Source organism: Pristis pectinata, chromosome 2, assembly GCF_009764475.1.
Source record: "Pristis pectinata isolate sPriPec2 chromosome 2, sPriPec2.1.pri, whole genome shotgun sequence".
NCBI classification, from domain to species: domain Eukaryota; kingdom Metazoa; phylum Chordata; class Chondrichthyes; order Rhinopristiformes; family Pristidae; genus Pristis; species Pristis pectinata.
Window position 1 is genome coordinate 51,209,499 of NC_067406.1, and position 19,645 is coordinate 51,229,143.

A 19,645-nucleotide genomic window follows, 5' to 3' on the forward strand; every position below is an offset into this window, starting at 1 on the left:
TGGCAGCATACAAGCTGAGCATTGATAACTAGGTTAATGGTGACTGGGCTTTTTGATACCAATGACATTTCCATCACTTTGGTCATGGAGGTCAGTTGGTGGCAAGGTAATTGGGCAGATATTTGTTCTGCATTTTGTAGATGGGATGTGTCTAGGATAGCAGTAACTGTGGTGCAGAAGGAGACCAATTTGGCCTAGTGTTCCCTTGCGAGCCAAAAATTAACTAATTAGACTCGTCCTACTGCCTACCTTTGTCCGCAAACTTTAGAATTGTGACTTTTCAATTACTCATTTAAGTGCTTTCCAAATGAGCTGCCACCATCTAATCCTAGAGAAAGATAGAGTTCCAGATTCCCACATTTATTGTAATTTGTGTTCCTCAATTCCCTTGTAATTCCCTCTTCTGTGAATTAACTTTAAAACCTCAATTTTTGCCCCTGAAGGGAAATGGGCCCTTGTTATCCTATCTCTGCCTCTCAATTTGCCCTGCTCCATTAAATTTCCTGTGTTCAGAAGAAATTCTCCTGCATTGGCAGCATCCTTGTAAATATCCTCTCTATGCATGGCCAGAACTTGTGAACAGTCTTGAGGTATGGTCTAACTAACATTTTATGCCACTTCACCATGATCACCCTGCTTGTGTTCTTTACCCCAGCTAATCAAGGAAAGTATCCCATTAATTGTCTATCCTCTCTACTCATCCTACTATGTTCAGGGGCTTTCTAGATTTTGAATCCAAGCTCTCTTGGCTCCTCTGCACTTCTGAGTATCCTTTTATCTTGTATTTACTTGCTATGTTTGTTATCTGTATTTGTATTACCTCATGATTTCCCTTGATTGAATTCCATTTGTCACTTTGTATCCATTTAACCAGTCATTGATATTTTACTGTAGCCTCTGACTTTCTCCCTTTACTATCACCTTGTGCTGCCAAATTTAGTATCATTGACAAGCTTCATGTTTTGTGGGCCTGAAAAATTACTTGGGGTTGCCAGTCTCGCAGCTGTACTGGACAGGACAAGCACAGGAATAGCTTGAATAGGGGCACAGCTAGTTTGGGAGCATAAGTCTTCAGCACTACAGATAGGATGTTGTCAGGGTGAATTTTTTTTAGGCATTCCCTCTGCATCACAAATAACTTGTTTCTACTCGGGCTTCCTCAAAACCCACAAAATCAATGGGAACTGCAAATCCTTCCACAGATAGGTTAGGATGGTTAATGGGGCAGTTTAGTGAGTAGGTTGAGGTTGTGTGCTCCTTCCCTCAATAATGCAGGGCTTCTCTCTGCTCTTGATACATGACGTCTATTCTCAATACCAATTGGTATGGGTTTATTATTGCCACTTGTACCAAGGTACAATGAAAAACTTGTCTTGCATACCGTTCATACAGATCAATTCATCACACAGTGCATTGAGGTAGTACAGGATAAAAACAATAACAGAATACAGAGTAAAGTGTCACAGCTACCGGGAAGTGCATTGCAGGTAGACAATAAAGTGCAAGGCCATAACAAGGTAGATTGAGAGGTCAAGAGTCCATCTCATTGTATAAAGGAACCATTCAGTAGGCTTATCACAGTGGGATAGAAGCTGTCCTTGAGCCTGGTGGTATGTGCCCTCAGGCTCCAGTATCTTCTGCCTGATGGGAGAAGGGAGAAGAGTGAATGACCCGGGTGGGTAGGATCCTTGATTATGCTGGCTGCTTCACCAAGGCAATGAGAGATAAAGACAAGAGTCCATGGAGGGGAGACTGGTTTCTGTGATGCGCTCGGCTGTGTCCACAACTCTCTCTGCAGTTTCTTGTGGTTCTGGGCAGAGCAGTTACCATACCAAGCCATGATGTATCCAGATAGGATGCTTTCTATGGTACATCGATAAAAGTTGGTGAGTGAATGCTGCTTTTCTACTATGAGCAGCCAGGGGCCAGAGATTTCCAGTGAGGATGATCAACTTCCTCAAAGAAGCTTTGAGCGCGTTCTTGAATCTTTTTTTTTCTGTCTACCTGCTAATTTTCTACGACAGAGCTTGGAATGGATTATCTGTTTTCCGAACCTGGAGTTTGGCATGTGAACATTGTGGCCTGCTTAATGCTGCTGACTGAGTGTTGAAAGGGTCTCAGTGCTGTGGCTGGTATTGTGGGAGAGGATTCTGATGTTGATATCTTTTCTGTGAATTTGGAGGATTTGTGTAGATATTATTGGCGGTATTTTTTCAGTGCCTTGAGGTGCCTGCTGTAGGTTATCCAGGTCGCAGGACCTCATAGTATAGCAGAGGTTACTGCTGGCTGGAACACATGAGTTTTGTGCCTGGTCTGAGGTCTTGATGTTCAGATTTTTTTTCCTCAATCAGTTTCTGTGCTGGTACTTTTCATTATCGATGTCTGCCTTTCGCTGAGAGGTAGCTCCTTGGATATGGGAAGTAGTATATATTTTCTTTCAGTCTTGCCATGAACCTTTTATTGTCAGAAGACTGCGGTGCAGGAGAGACAGAGTGGTAGAGGACCTTTGTCTTTCAGATGTTGCACGTGTCACTCATCCTTTCGTATGCTTCAATGAATATAGACAATGTCTTGGAGAATGTATAAACGCAAGTGCCACCTAGCTCAACTACTGAGGTTTGGGTGACCGTGGTTTTGGAGTGTAGTCACTGTAGGTTGAACGGTTTCCCCTTCGTTGTGAAGATTTGCTCCACTTGTGGGAAGTTTGTTGGAGGTGTGATGCAACATTTTTGCAAGAAAGATTGAGAATAGTGTTTGGTCAATGATGCAGCCTTGTTTGACATTGGTCTTATTGAGATTGGTTCTGTAGTGGTAATGTGGCTAGTATACCATTGTGGACACACTTCTGTGGACAGCTGAACTTGAGGGTACTCCAATGTTCCTCTTGACTGGAGTCAAAGGCCTTGGTGAGGGTGAAAAACACCATGTTTAGTAGTTGCTGCTCAAAAGTTTTCCTTGGAATTGTCATACTGTGAATATCCTGTTCACTGTGCCTCCCATTGGACAGAATCTGTATTGTGATATGGGGAGCACCTCTTCAGCTGCTGGGAGGAATGCCTTTGCGCAATGGTGCAGCAATTCATGCTGCTGCCTCACTACTCTAGGGACCTGGGTTTAAGGCTGATCTCGGGTGCTGTGGAGTTTTCATGTTCCCTCTGTGACTGGAGATGGATTTCCTCCCACTTGTTATTTAATGGTTTGCCATTATCAACATTCGGATATGCACGACTTCAGAGCTTTGATCTGATTGGATGCAGAATCACTTGGCCTTGTCAGCTGTTGAGTAAATTATGTTGTTGTTTCACCAGCTTGGTGCATGATACTGCTCCTGCCATGTTTTCTCATTCTCTTGGTTGGACAATAATTGGTTCTGTTGCTTAATGCTCACAGGAAACTGAGGGATGTGCCAGACTAAGGGATTATAGTGGTGGAATCCAATTTTGCTGATGGTTCATATCATTCTAATGGGTGACCATTTTTGAATAGCTGTCCTCTGAATCTATTGCATTTGGCAAAGTAGCTGTGATATACAAGCCAAAGGCAGAGTATCTTTTGGGTGAAGATAAGATCTTTTCACTCCTGCTAAAAGTTGTGTGAGTGCAGCAAGCAGCAACAATGCAGTTGCCGATGTACCAGTGAAAAGAGATGACTTGGGGGGTGGGTCTCACAGTGCCGATGACTCTGGTTTAATCCTGACCTCTGGTGCTGTCAATTTGGAATGTACATGTTCTCCCTTTGACTCTATGGGTTTCCTTCATGTGCTCCAATTTTCTCCATATCCCAGAGATGTGTAGGTTGATTGGTCACTGCAAATTTCCTCCAGTGTAGATAGCTGGTAGAATCTTGTTGGGGGAGGGGGTCAGATGTGGAGAATGGTTTACAAGGAAGGTTAGTGGGCAGTGAGAATGCTCTGAGGTCCAGCACAATGGGCTGAATGGTTCCTCCTGTGCTGTAGTGTATTATGGATTCCCACTTCAGGATTTCTGTATTTGTGATGTTGGCTCACTCTAATGGAGAGGGAATATTGCATCATCCAGATAAACCAATTAATTGAGAAACCTTTTGGATGTTCTGGTTCTACCATCAACTGATGATTGTAAGAGCAAATTATTTGTCTAGTCCTCTTGTTGTGACTGTTTTGATTCTTGTTGTCCACGCATTGACTAATGTATTTGTCCAAATCATAAGAAATTTCACTTTAAACCAATTAATTTTGTACTTTTTTTAAAAAGTCTGAAGTTGTTGATGTCTGATTTCAGTGCCTTTTTTCACTCTCTTCTACATTTTATATATACACAGCAGTCACTCAACGTTGAAAAGAATCCTGAAACATTTGTCCGACCGGATAATCGTTATGATGTGAATCGCAGGCGACACAATTCTTCAGATAGCTTGGAGTCTGCTGGGGCACGTTCTGGTGGAGGTGTGTTAATTTATCAGCTAATAAGTGTGGTTGGAGAATTAAAATGTGTTTAGAGGTGAAAATAGTATTATGAAGTAGTGTTATGGTTTTATAGACATTGGAGTTGATACCTTTACTCTGAAACTCATTTTGAACATTCAGTTCGGGTTGTAATTTGTTTCCTATGATGTAATTCAGTTTTTCCATACACCGAAGGGTTGTACAGAGATGCAACTTGTTCAGGAGTGTCATTAAATATAGCCAGGCTTGCCTAAACATAAAACTTCAGGATATGATTTTTATCTTTCTGATCTCTTGCCTTATTTGGTATCAAATTTTCTGTGAAGATTACATTGGTTTAACTTGTGTTTAAACATTCTGTACATGTTCTATTTATTAGTTAAATCTTGTCTTGGTATTCACCAATGTTGTTCATAAACATTTAGTTGGGTTCATTTTGGACAGTGATCCATTGCAAAATCTGCACAACTCAAAGGATGTACATTATTTTGATGTATTCTTTTTGTATCCTGTATTGAAATTGGATATAACTAATTAGGTGGAATTAATTTAATTGTTCCCTTTAGCCTTATGTAGTTTGTTTCCCTTGAAGCCAGAAGTCTAGGTTTAGACTAGAAGGAATAAGGGAAGGAGTAGGCCATGTGGCCCCTCAAGCTATTCAATAAAATTAAGGCCAACCTTCTACCTTGATTCTCCTTTACTACCCTGTCTCCAAATTCCTTGGTGCTCTAAGTGAGCAAAGTTCAATTCATTTCTTAATTGCACTCAAAGACTGCTCTCTGCAGGAGAAAATTCCAAAGGTTAATAATTCTGACAAAAGAATCTTCTCATCGCAATGCTATGTGGATGACATTTCTCTTGAGACTGTGACTCCCTAGATCTAGATGAGCTGGTTACCTTGTTGAGCCTTCAGAATTTTGTTTTGGTGAATCAACTTTCCTTTTGCTAAATTCTAGAGAACAAGAGGCTCACTTTACCAAATCCTTTTCTCGGGGGAACTGCTCTCTGATCCATCTCATTCCTGGAATCTGGTGAATCATAATTGCAATTCCTCAATGGGAAGTATATCCTTCCTTGGGTAAAGTAGCACAGATTGGTTACAACATGGAAGGAGTCCATTTGGCCTGTTGTCTGTTTTGGCTCTCTGTAAGAGCAATCCAGGTAATCTCGCTTCCCCAGCCCTCTTTGCCAAGCCCTACAAATCCTTTCATTATCCAGCTCCTTTTTCTGTGCTCTAATTGAATCTAGGCCCAAAGCACTCGGTGTGTAAATTAAAGAAAGAATTGTCACTTGGTTCTTTGTCAATTATCATTCTAGATTTTGAGTGCACTTGGAAAAACGTGGCCTAATTGGGAACAGTTGGCATGGCTTTGTGCAGGGCAGATCATGTCTTACAAACTTCATCTGAGTTTTTTTGAGGAGGTGACAAAGGTGTTTGATGGTAGGGCAGTGGATGTTGTTTAGATGGATTTTAAGGCATTTGATAAGGTCCCTCATAGTAAGCTGATCCAGAAGGTTAAGATGCGTGGGATCCATAGTGACTTGGTAGTCAGCATTTGGAATTGGCTTTTCCAAGGTAGTGATGGAAGGGTGTTATTCTGCCTGGAGGTCTGTGACCAGTGGTGTTCCGCAGGGATTGGTGCTGGGGCCTCTGTGATTATATATAAATGGATTAAAATGTAGAGGAATGGGTTTGTAAGTTTGCAGATGACATGCAGATTAGTGGAGTTGTGGACCGTGTAGAGGGCTGTCAAAGGATACAGCAGAGTATAGATCAGTTACAGATATGGGTGGAGAAATGGTAGATGGAGTCTAATCTGAGCAAGTGAGGTGTTTCACTTTTGGAGGTTTAATGTAAGGGAATAGCTGGACTCTTAGCAGCATTGATGTACGGGGGATCTTGGGGTCAGAGTCCATAATTCACTGAAAGTGGCCACACAAGTGGATAGGGTGGTAAAGAAGGTGATGGCATGCTTGTCTTCATTAAGTGGAAGAGTCAGGAAGTTGTGTTGCAGCTATATGAAACTTTGGTTAGGCCATATTTAGAGTATTGTGCGCAATTCTGGTCTTCCCCCTTAGAGGAAGGATGTGGAGGCTTTGGAAAGGGTACAGAAGAGGTTTACTAGGATGCTGCCTGGATTAGAGGGTATGAGCAAAAGGAGAGGTCGGGCAAACTTGGATTTCTCTGGAGTGTCGGAGGCTGAGGGGAGACCTGATAGAAATTTATAAGATAATGAGAGGCATAGATAGGGTAGACAATCAGAATCTTTTTACCATGGTAGAAATGTCAAGTACTAGAAGGCATGCATTTAAGGTGACGGGGAAAGTTTTTAAAGGAGATGTGCGCGGCAATTTTTCTTTTACATAGACTTGTAGGTGCCTGGAGTGGACTGCCGGGGGAGTGGTGGAAGCAGATATGATGGTGGCATTTAAGGGGCTATTAGATAGACACATGAATATGCAGGCAATGGAGAGCTATGGATCACATACAGGCAGAAGAGAATTGGTTTAATTTGGCATCTTGTTCAGTGCAGATATTGTGGGCCAAAAGGCCTGTTCCTGTGCTGTACTGTTCTGTGTTCTATGTATCCTAGTTGTTGACCCATCTACCAATGGGATATAGTTATGTATGTTTTCTGTCTCAGCTCTTTTTGGTTTTAAATACCCCTGTCAGATCTCTTTGCAACTACCTCTATCCTGAAGAGAACCCCAACTTCAGTCTAGCCACACGACCAACATGCCTAATCCCTGCAATCATTTAGTTATCTTCTAAACCCTCGTCTTTCCTAAAGAACGGTGGTGACAACTATATGCAATACTCCAAATGTGGCTGAAGTAGTGTTGTATTACGGTTTATTATGACTTCCTTGCCCTTGTACAACTTATTAAGCCCAGAATCCTCTCTGCAACTTTAACCATTTTCTCAACCTTTCCACCTGCTTCAATAAACTTGTCACACACCTACAGATCTCTTGTTCCCCTATTAGAAATGTATCCTTTAGTTTATGCTGATAAGAATGAGAAGAGGTAAATAATCTAAGATTTCCTTTTTCTCAGCGTGAAAGTTAACTTGTCTATTACTATACCCCTCACAGCCCAAATTTTGTGCCATCTGCCGATTGTGCCTGTGTGTCAGAATGTCCAAATCAACATAAAAATGGTAGCCTTGGTACTGACCCCCAAAGAACTCCACATTTTCCTCCAGTCCAAAAACGAAAGCACCTTTCTTTCTACTTTTTTCCTTGTCACTTGGGCAATTTTTGACCAAAGCTGCTTCAGCTTTTACTATTCTGTGGCCTTCCATCTTGGTGACATTCCTTTCGTGGAATTTCAACAAATACATTTTGGAAGTCCATATATACCACTTCAACCGCACTTCCTTCAACTGTCTCTCTTCAATTTAAAACAAAAAGTGAGTTAAATTTGATTTACAGTTAACGAATCCATGCTGACTTTCTCTAATCACTCACTTCTCCTCGTAACTGCTTACTCTGTCCCTGATTTGTTTGTAGAACTTTTCCCATCACTGAAACTGTGCCCTGTTTTGTAGTTACTTGTTGAATCGTACATCCTTGGGATGAGCAAGGGTGTAAAATTTGCTGTTTTCTAGTCCTCTGGCATCACCCTGAATGTTTGGAAACTTATGGCCATGGCTGCTTCAATTTCCTTCCTTATTTCTCTCATTATTGGGTGCATCCCATCTGGACCAAGTGATTTATCCACTTCAATTGGAACTAGCTTTGTTCCTTCTTTCAATTTTTGGCTGAATCAGAATCTTCTCTTGCTGAGATTGCAACAGCAGCATCTTTGAAGATTAATGTAAAGTTTTGAGTTAGTTCTTCATCTATACCTTCCTCCATGAAGTATATTTCCCTTTTAATTTCACTATCTGTCTCTTTTGTGTGAATGTAGCTAAACTGTAAACAGAATATCTTTCACTTTAAAGGCCTCTAACTGTTCAGTTACAGGTTTAACTTGCTAAGCTTTGATTCCAGTTAATAAGGGACAGATTTGATCTCATCCCATTGGGAAACTGGCTGTTCCATAACTGACTGCTTTTACATTGGTGTGGTCTATATCTTTTTCCATTGCTATCCTATTGTGATCACTGTTTTCCAAATATTTCTCCACTGACAATTGCCCCACTTAATTGGGCTTATTTGCTAGAACCAAATTCAGAAACATGCACATCAGAAAGTTCTCCTGAACACGCTTCAGTAAGCTTCACCCCCTCTTCCTATGTTCTTGCTATCTCAGAATATATTTGGACAGTTTATATTCTCTCTTGCATTACAAAATGGCTTTTCAATATTTTGCAAATTTTCTCCTGATTATCTGTTCCCTCAATTGGTGATCTATACAATGCACTTGTTAGCACAATCACTTGGGACGAGATAACTCGCTTTACTGCAGGTGTGCTCTCATCGTGACTTCTTTATTCTTTAAATATGGCCTTTCTATTGTTGTAAAGACTAATATGAACAACTGATTTCCTGTTGCTCACTGTACCTGCACTTTAATTTTCTGCGATTCATGTACAAATTCTCCAGGAAGCCTGTTGTTTTAAATGATTGGACTTCTACCTTATTTAAATTTGCTTTTCTACAACTGGAGTGGATAATTTCACATTTCCCACAGAATAGTCAATCTTCTGCCTTGCCTACTCGGTTAATTTACATTTATTCCTTTGCAGTCTATTTGCCTTATCCTTGCATCTTGCTTTCCTACTTATCACCATGTTTGGTATGGTCTTTTCATTGGAACTCATTAGTAGAGATAGTAAGTAACTGAGTGCTAGGAGCTGATCCATGCAAGTCCTCCATAATTTGAACTTGCCAACACTAAAGCTACCTGTTTATTCCTATGTGTTATTTTCTGTTAACCAATCTTCAATCCATCCGTGCAAATACAGTGCCCCAGACCTTATGAATTCTAATCCTGCATAACAAGCTCTTCTTTGACAACTTTACAAAATGTCTTTTGGAAAATCACTGCCAGCTTCCTTCATCTATTCTTAAACTCTTTTCATTTTGCACGTTAATTTCTTTTCATAAATGAAGTTGATAGTGTGATGCATAATGACATTTGAAGCATTACAAATGTTAATTGATCAATTTCTTTATCCGGGGACAAATCTGACTTTTCCTATTACATGCCTAAAAGGGAATACAATCAAAGTAGCAATTAAAAACCAAAAAAGTATACCTTGCTTTCTGGCTTGCTTAGCAAATCAGAAACGGCTTTATTATCACTGACTAGTATGTCATGAAATTTGTTGTTTGTGGCAGCAGTTCAGTGCAAAGACATTGAAATTACTATAATCTGGCCACATTTCTTATCCCAACGTCCTGAATCTGAATCAACAGCTGAGACAGTTATAGTTTTTAGAATGCTTTGGTTGAGTTGTACTATACTGCACAGTCAATCCACTCCTTTCAATTGACTTGAGACTTGTAATCATCCCACTGGATTCTATTGTCTTGGCTATGCACTGCATACCTCTTCAAACTGATTTAATTGATCTTAAAAGTGTGAATCCTCCCCTTCTGAAGGGCAATCTTTTGCAATTATTTTGAACAATATATTGTAGGATTTTTCTTTACAGAATCATTCACCTCATGTGAATGGCTTAGTTTATTGTTTGCAGATTGGGAATAAATTGTGTTTGATTTGTAGGAAACTTTGGAAGAAAAGAGAAGAATGGTTGGCGGTCACAAGCACGGGGCACAGACACAGTAAATCCACGAAGTGGCTACCATGGAGGAAATTCCCGTGCTCGAAGTGGTACTTTTCATGGAGGAAAAGCCCCACCATTGCACGAGAATAACTTAATGGAAGATGAAAATGGAAAGAGGGAAGAAAAGGAGAAGACTAAACAATTTGAGGCTGAGGATTTTGTAGGTTCATTTTTAAGAAATATCTTAAGACTTCATGTTAATATCTTTAATTCTCAGTTATTTTGTAAATTTATCAAATAATCATACACATTGATGTCAGTAGTGGTGCATTAGGTCATCACCATCTCAGTTAAAATGTTGTGTAAGAATTTGGAAACCATTCCAGAAACATGAACACAAGTTGCAATAAATTCTATAATTTAAATTTAAGTTGTTATATTTTGCTTACCTTTTTTCAAAAATTAACTATTTTTGGTCCTCCATTGTTTACCCCTCTGTCAGTTTATGGGCAAGCTGGTATAAGGAGCACTTTCTTTTGTGCTTGTCGGTGTGATCATTTCACATTCATGGCTATATTTGAAACTTGGATGCTCATGGCCCACTCTTTCCTGACCAGTATGATTGGAAGCATAACTGATAAGTACCTTGAATAGTAGACCTCTCTGTGACATGCATAAAGTTAGAATATTGCCCTTATTCTTAGTAGGCCAGTAATGAGAATCAGACTGCTTTTGAGGGGGGAAGTTAAAAGACAAATAGTGTAATCCTATCTGTAAGAGTTAAGTTTAAAGAATACTGCAACTTCTATTTGAGTAAAATGTCATTATGATTTCAGATATAAATAATCTTGTAACATCCGAACATCATTCAAAGTAGTTTCATTAATTTTCATTCTCAGTGAGGTTCTGTTACTTAAGGATTTACAGCAAGATCAATTGTCTCAAATGAATGAAGCGCAAATGCCTACAAACACTCTTTTCAGTTTAATGCCTTAAAGAAATCCTGTTGATGCATTGCTTTTACCCATCCCTTGTCCCAATCTATCACATCAACAGTAGAAATATCAAATAAGAAATACATTTTGAATAACCATGACCTACTAGAAGTGTGCACACTGGAATCATTAATATTGCGATTGACCTTAAAGTTTTCTGATTTGTTTCTATCAAATCACTTTCAACTATAACTGACCTCTTACATATAGAGAAACACAATGTTGAAGTATTGAAAGAGTGACTGATTATACAATTTTTGAGCCATTTTAAGAAAGGAAATTTGGAGTGAACTGGGGATAAGATAGCTAAGTACATGATGATATTCACACTAAGTTAACCCGACTGGATGTAGAGGCAGCAAAGATATATTCGAGCAAAAAGCTAACTATGTTTCAGGGGCAAATTTTGTTTTATGTTGGTAAAAGAAGCTCCTTTAATTCGCTGCATATTGGTTTTAGTGGCAAGGCATCTTTTTAGGAGAGTGGTGTGCTGTTCCCAAGAACCACTGCAGTCCTTGTGATGCACTTGCAGTGCAGTTACATAGCAAGTACCAGGACATTGATCCAACTACCTTGAAGGAATGATGATTATGTCCAAGTCAAGATGGTGTGTGACTCACACAGGGCATTGGGAGATTGTTTGTTGCCTGCACCTGCTGCCCTTGCCTTGGGGCCTATGTCTGAGAGTTGTTGCCAAGGAACCTCAAGTGATGTTCCTGCCCATTATCCCCTTGCAATCTCTACATTCTATTTGACTCTGAGGTGAGATTACAATCCAGATTACCAACTTCCATTCTTTCCTTGTTTTTTAAAAAAAAATTATCAATGCTTTTAGTGCCTTCAGGTTTGGTGATTTTAAATGCTCTCCAAGTTTTACTTTGTTTTGCCCACATTCCATAGTAAATATGTACAATAGTTCTGCTTTCCATAACTGCTCCAAATCCTGCTCACACATTACTCCTGTGCACACTGACCTGCACTGGTCCCTAATCAATGTCCATTCTCTTATTGGAAACTTCCAGCTTCCTTGAACTTTTGTTCTTCTTTTGCATCCCATACTTTCTTGACTCAATACTTTTATCTGTTTGTCTTTTCTCTGGATCACAAGATCTTCAATTCTCTCAATTTTTATTTAAAACAAATCTTTAAATTTTCAACACTAAGTTTTTGGTCCTAATACTAATACACCTTTATCTGCTCTTCTAGATTTGAATGCTTGCTTGTCTGGAGGACTTTGAGAATTTTTTTTAATCCATTAAATGTGTCATGTACTTAAATGTTTAAGCTCTCCATGCATTTTACAAAATCAGCACAACACAAAGGGAACATCTGTCATTTGTACCCTTTTGTTTGATGTCCAGTTTAAGGTTGCAAGCTGCGAAGCATAACGTCAAGCTGTGCACTTCATGTTTCACAAGCACAATTATACTAATTTAGATGCTCTTAAAAGGAAAATCTCAGTTTGCTGGCCTTGGAGTGGATTACTTACAATAACTTGGGTAATGAAAAGATACATTCATGTTGTATTCTATCTGAGGCAGGATTCTTCATTTATCTTAAATGTTTCTACATTTGAGATGTAGATTAAAAATCCAAAATTATGACCTTCAGGTTACTTGGTCTTCAATGATGCATCTGGAGTGTTTATTCAGCCAGACAGTTGTTTTGCTGCACAATATTGACCAAGGCCTGGAAACTTGCTATCTGTCTGCATCTCAAGTTCCTCTAGCTCTAACTTCTGTTTACTGGTTTTTCAAAATTTAAGTGAAGGAAATACAAAGAATAAACTCTGAGTCTAGAGTATATTTGCCAACTGAGAAATTCTGTGTCCACATTCAAGTGAGAACATAATAACCCCCAATCTAATTCTGTCCTTTCTCTGCTTCACCTGTTGGAGAACTGGCATAGATCTCAAAACAAAATTTTTGGCCTAGATATGTGCTTCCAGCTGATTATATTTTTCTTAATATTAAAATATTTTTGAAGCTGAGAATGAGGATATATAATTGTTTTTTTACAAAATTGTAGACCATTGTGCAATTCAAGCATTAAAGCAGAAGTAAAAACTTAGGATGCAAATAGTCTCTGATTTACAGTGAAGTAATGTCTTGTTATATTCCGCATGAATGTACATTGTTATAAATCAGCATTTTGTGAGTTGTTATAAGCACAGCAGTAATTCATGTATGATAGTACCTCCAGATGTCGACCAGGGATCCTATTTTCTGCTGTCATGTTTTCGTATGTGCTCTCAGTCACTGAGAGATGCCACAGAAGATCTGCTAATATATTGAAATTTAAGGATATGGTAATGTTGGAAATTCGTCTAAACGTGTTTGTGACAAGCTTTTCTGCTGAAAACTTGAAAATGTCACTAGAAAACAGGATATCCGATTAGAAGTTAAATGAACCCATTATGCCTGATTAGTAAAAATCATCAGGTTTGAGTTTATACATTCCCCTTCACATTAGTTGTACTAGGAATCCAATTTTTGAATTATTAATGTGGTGACTGCATTGTTTTGATATTTGCTTCAAGCTGTGAATGCTATATTTGTAGCAGGCTTTTGAAGGAGACTAAATTTAAACCAGGAGATAGTCAAATCATAATGTTTGGATAAAGTGAATTCCTGAAGCACGTGGTATTGATTATTTTAACAAACGTGCTTTGGAGATTGGAAGATTATTTTAGTCATTTCTACTGGGTTTGATATTAACAAAACCAAGAAACTATTGGAAATGAAAAGCAAAAAAAACCTGCAAATACCTGAAATCTGAAATTGAAACACAAATTGCTGGCAGTACCCACTAGGCCAGGCAGCATTTTTGGAGAGAAAAAAATGTTTCTCTCCTTATCTCCATTTATGCTGCTTGGCCTATTAAGTGTTTCCAGTATTCTGTTCTTATTTATGAAGATCAATTCAATATGGTCATTCAAAATATCATCCTTTCACTGATACACTGAATTCATAAGGAAGGGAGATTCTCTTCAATGACTCTTGTATGTCAACAAGTAATTTTCTGTAATAAGACTCCTGAAAACCAAGGCAGTGCCTGTGGAAACTCTCCAACCTCAGTTAGAAAATTTAGAAGTCTTCATAAATTTGCTATAGCTTAAGAAGAACTGGTGGTGTAAGTTAATTGTTGATAGCTTTGTGGCAATAATAGTTAGCAAACCAAAGATTTATTTTCCTGAGGCTGATTTACCAACTACGCTGTCAGGTCTAGTCCTGCATTCACTCTGCAGTGTGATGTACCACTGATTTATTTTAGAAAAAAATGAAAAGGTGAATTACCTTGGTGATATTTGCCATGCACAGAATTGATGGTTGCATAGGAACTAGTTTCCTTTTCTGCCTCAGCAATGGTGCATGGTGTCCCTACAGGAAATGCATGAAGTAAGAAGGCTGAGCGGTTCCTAAGCTGGATTGTTTGGTTCCAACTGAGTTTCAAATTCTAGTTTCTCCCTATATTTACATTTACAAAGAAGAGGCTTTTGCTTTTTAAAGCTGGACTTTGTGGAAGGCAAGTGGCATGTTGGTGTTTATTGCAAGAGAGTTTGAGTACAAGAGTAAATATGTTTTGCTTCATTTATAAAGGCTTCTGACAAGGCTGCACCTGGAATATTGAATGCAGGTTTGGTCTACCTACCCAAGGAGGAATATTTGTTTAGGAGTAGTGCCAACAAAGGTTCACAAGATTGATAACTGGCTGGTTTGTCCTATGTGGAGTGATTTAAGTAGACTTCTCAGAAGAATGAGAAGTGACCTCATTGAAATGTAAAATGTCTTCCAGGGTTTGACCAGGTAGATGCAGGAATTGTGTGTCCTGTGACTGTGGTGTCTAGAATCAGGAATCATGGTCTCAAAATAAGGGGCCTATCATTTAGGACGGATGAGGAGAAATGTTGTCACTCAGAAGGTAACATGTCATTGTACCCTTTGTATACAGGAGAGCTCTGAAGGCTCAGTTGTTGAGTTTATTCAGGAAGAGAGCTTTTAAAATCTTGAAAGAAAAGAACATAGGATTAGTGCATGAAAGTGGTGCTGAACTGAAAGATCCACCATTATCTTTAACAGACTACTTAAATTATTCCTATTCCTAACTATTCATGTTTCTATTTTTTTTGTGTTCTTGTAATCAAGCTTCATTGTGTAATTAGCCTTGCGCACTTCCGGTGGGGCACCAAACAAATGTCATTTAATTTTTTTGTCAGGGGATTGGGAAACTTTGGTATACTTTATTCCAAAGAGTTGAGGATGCTTAATCATTGAGTAGATTTAAAGCTGAGATTAATGTTTTCTTTTTGTGACTGGAGGAATTGATGTATATGTGGACAGAACAAAAACAGACTTTGAAGTGGAGGGCCGGCCACGATTTTGTTCAATACAGGAGCAACTTGAGGCCATTTGGCTTTTTTCTTCCATTGTGATATTTTTATGGACTGTATTATGCTCTGAGTCATAACAACCAAAGTATTTACATTGGTGTGCTGAGGATTAGCGTTCTTTTAAGTGAGTGCTCCATGTTTTTCATGATTTATTTTTCTTTAATGATGTAGGTTGTAAAGGAGAAAAAAGTGAAGCTAGTTTCTCATTAAAGTTGTCCTTTTTCCCTCTTTCCAGCCATCTCTCAATCCTGAGTCTAAAAAAGAACTTGGCAAGAACAAATCTATTGCAGGAGTGTGGGGTGAGTTACTGGTTTATTGCCGACAATAACAAATATTATATGAGCAGTGCAAAAAGACTGTACGTATAAATGAAGAGCTGACATTAATACAGAATAAAGATATCAAAGTTTTTTAAATTTTGGACTGCATATCAAGAAATTGCACATTTTATTTCTGTTAGGCACTTGAAATATTTAACATTTTGTTTTGTTAGTCAAAGACAATAGTACTAAAAGATGCACCAAAAGCAAGCAGTCTACTGTGAAATGTGTATATAGCTCTCAGTTTTAAAGACCATAACATTAGCTGGGGTACATGTACTCCATCTCTGTAGTTTGGACAACTTTGATAGAGGCATGTTAAAACAAGATCTCATTTAATCCTGCGTTCTTTATGGAACACAAATGTAATTTTTTTTCCCAGTCAATTACATAAAATTACAATAGCTGATGATCAGGAATGCCTTTTTTATTGTATGATATACCGAGAAACTAAGGGCTCTCTTCTCTAATTAGCTGCTTCCAGGAAATGATATAAAGTTTCTGAATTTTTGTTTTTTATTTTAACGTTAATATATTTGCTATTATCCCATTTTCTAATGTTTTTAAAATCATATTTTCTAGCTGTATAAGTAAACAATCGAATGTTGATGTATAACAACAGTTTTCAATACTCATGTTATTTCTTAGCATTTTAAATCTGAAATATTCAGTCTATTGAATTTGTGAATGGGTGTTTGTGAAATTTGGTACTTAAAATCTCTGCAGTATTTCAGTGAAGTTTCTATGTTTTGCTGAATTCAAAAAACAATAGTTTAGGAAATGAGCGGATGTCAATATAACAATAACAGTTTGAATTGCTGTTTGGTTTGACTACACCTCTCAGACAAAAATCAGTAGATGAAAGAAATGGGTTTGGTCCCTGGGGAAGTTTCTCAAGGAAAAAAAATTGAGTCTTTTAAATGAGAAAAAGGGATATAAAATTGTTTTCAACTGAATAGTTAACAGTAGTGTTATTTTTAAAACAAAACTCTCAATTTTAATACTTTTATTTTATGAAACCCATAAAACAAAGATGGAGTTCAGTGCTGGTTTTTGGCTGTTCTTCTTAAGTTTACAGATGTTAAGGTCCAAGTCTAAGCAGTTAGTTGACTAAATATGCATATTTGGTTGAAGTAACATGAATTTCCAAGCAAAAGTTGATTTCCATATTTCTTCATTTATTTAGCAATGACTACTATTTCTTATTCCTTCTAGTAAAATTGTACAGATCTAATGTAATCGTCTAGTTATGCAATATAGTTATCTTTTAAAACTGAGGAAATATGTGCAGTAAAACTCTGATAATCCACTGTACAACCATTCAATAGGTCTGCATTTGGCACCAGGTAATGTTTCCCACACTCCCCCCGAGTCTCACCAGGGCCCATACTCATCAAAGATTTGCTGGTTCCCATGCTCCCTTGAGACTCGCCAGGTTCACTAGAAAATTTATTATATAATTGTATAACATTAAAATTAAAGGCTTTTAGGTTATTAATATTGAATAATATCTAATAATCCAGAAAATCTGCCAGTCTAGTACTACTACAATACTGACAATGTCCAATTAACAAAGCTTTACTGTACTCCTGTGTCAGGCTAGCAGCAGTCTCAGTGATTTCAGAAGTTTTATTAATGTGATATCGGGGTACTACTTGTAATAAAATTGTGATCTTTCCTCTATTATTTGTCTACATGACATTATACTTCAAGACGAAAGCATAAAATAAAGTGCCAGTTTGAGTTGTACCTGCTGTTGCCCTCTCATCTTTCAGCATTGAATAACCACAAAATTAAAAACAAAATGCTGGAAATACTCAGCAGATCAGGCTGTATCTATGGGAAGAGAAATGGCTAACATTTCAGGTCGAAGACCCTTTATCATTTCACAGATGTGGCCTGACCTGAGAGTTTTCAAGCATTTTCTTATTTTTATTTGAGATTCCCAGCATCTGCAGTTTTTTTAAAAAATTTTTTTTTCACTTGCTTGTTGCAGAACCATAATTTTAGATCACACTTGTTTTTTGTTTTGTTGGTGCTACCAGTTGCAGAGCTATGGGTTTGCCAAACTTCTAATTGTGAAGCCTTTGAAGCAAGGAAGAATTTTCTTTGAAAGTAATCTTCTGATGCTATTTAGGCCCTAAACCCTGAGATTATTCCTAAACATCTGTCTCTTTACTACTTACTCCTCTTTGTCCAACATCATTTGTCCTAATATCTGTGGCTCAGTGCCAAATTTTGTTTGATAAAACTCCAGTAAGGCACTTACAATGCTTTTTACCATAGTAAAGCATTCTATAAAGTACAAGCTCTGGATAATCGGTTGAGAGATAACAACTGGTGCGGCTTGAGGTGGCTGGGGAGAGAGAGGGAAGTAACAGACATTCTCTGATTGGGTCAAATGATCCCAAGAGTTTGGCATTGGTTGCTGAGTTTTTTTGCTATTTATAATAAAGAAATGCAAGAAGAAATAAGGTATATTACAAAATTTGCAATGACAATAAATGTAAAGGTATAGTTTTATAGATGGGAACAGGAATTGCTGAAATGAGATTAAATAAAAGTGGGTAAAACTCTTGTCAAATGGAGCTCAATTTGGGCAGAGTTAAAGCCACCTACTATAGATCTAAGAAAATAATATAGGAATAATTGCTTAAGTAGAAAGTTGGAGTTGTGAAGAAGCAAAGATTTATATTCAAGTATGCATATCGCTTATAGTGCTGTGAAAAATCACCTGTGATTTTTATAGACTGTTGGAGCAAGAATGAGGGACCAAATTGTCTATTCCGGGTTCTATTATGTTCTTCCATTAAATCCTGGGGTACAAGTAAATTTAAAACAAAAAGAATTAAGAATTCTAATTGGTATGTTGGCCATTTTCTCATGGGGAAAGGAACGCAGAAATTAGGGAGTTGTGCCAGTGTCCTAAAATTCATTTTTTGGGAGCTGTAAATTGAGTGTGATTTTCGACTCTGGAGGTATCTTATTGCACAATTGCTGGAATGATACTGGGTTTTAATGGGTTAAATTATTAGACTGGGTATCATAAAATGAGATTGTATGCAGTAATTAAAGAAGATCAGGGGTTAAATCTCAGTGAAGAGTTTAAAATTGAGGTAGTAGATTAGCCATGATCTCAATGAATGGCAAAGCAGACTTGACGGGCTGTATGGCTCATTCCTGCTCTTGTTTCTTCACATTCTTAAAATAAAGATTTTTAATTTGATAAAAAAACATTCCTTAAGTGAGAATCCAAAGCAAGAGAATTGGGCAGAATGAGGTGGTTGTGATGGGGAAGAGGAAAATAAAATTGGACCTATGAACCATACAGCACAAAACAGGCCCTTCGGCCCACCATGTTGTGCCGTCCATCAAACCACCCTCACACTAGCTAAACCTTTCCTCCCGCATATCCCTCTATCTCACATTCTTCCATGTGCCTATCCAACAAACTCTTCAACCTGTCCAATGTATCTGCCTCCACCACCACCCTAGGCAGTGCATTCCATGCACCAACCACTCTGAGTGGAAAAACCTCCCCCTGACATCTCCCCTGAACCTCCCACCCATAACCTTAAAGCTATGCTCTCTCGTCTTGAGCATTGGTGCCCTGGGAAGGAGGCACTGGCTGTCTACTCTATCTATTCCTCTCAATATTTTATATACCTCTATCATGTCTCCTCTCATCCTCCTCCTTTCCAGTGAATAAAGCCCTAGCACCTTAAGCCTCTCCTCATATTCCATATGCTCTAATCCAGGCAGCATCCTGGTAAATCTCCTCTGCACCCTCTTTAACGCCTCCACATCCTTCCTATAATGTGGCGACCAAAACTGAACACA

General features: G+C 38.3%; 1 protein-coding gene across 4 annotated transcripts in view; it reads left to right on the forward strand.

The window, feature by feature from the left end:
• LOC127567425 (vasculin-like) overlaps window positions 1–19,645 on the forward strand; it is a 68,053-nt gene that overhangs the window by 24,352 nt on the left and 24,056 nt on the right. For all 4 annotated transcript variants that reach the window (XM_052010313.1, XM_052010314.1, XM_052010315.1 and 1 more), the window contains exons 4-6: window positions 4,300–4,423; window positions 10,100–10,320; window positions 15,721–15,784. In XM_052010313.1, coding sequence (XP_051866273.1) covers window positions 4,300–4,423; window positions 10,100–10,320; window positions 15,721–15,784 — 409 coding nt within the window. The remainder of the gene's footprint in view (window positions 1–4,299; window positions 4,424–10,099; window positions 10,321–15,720; window positions 15,785–19,645) is intronic.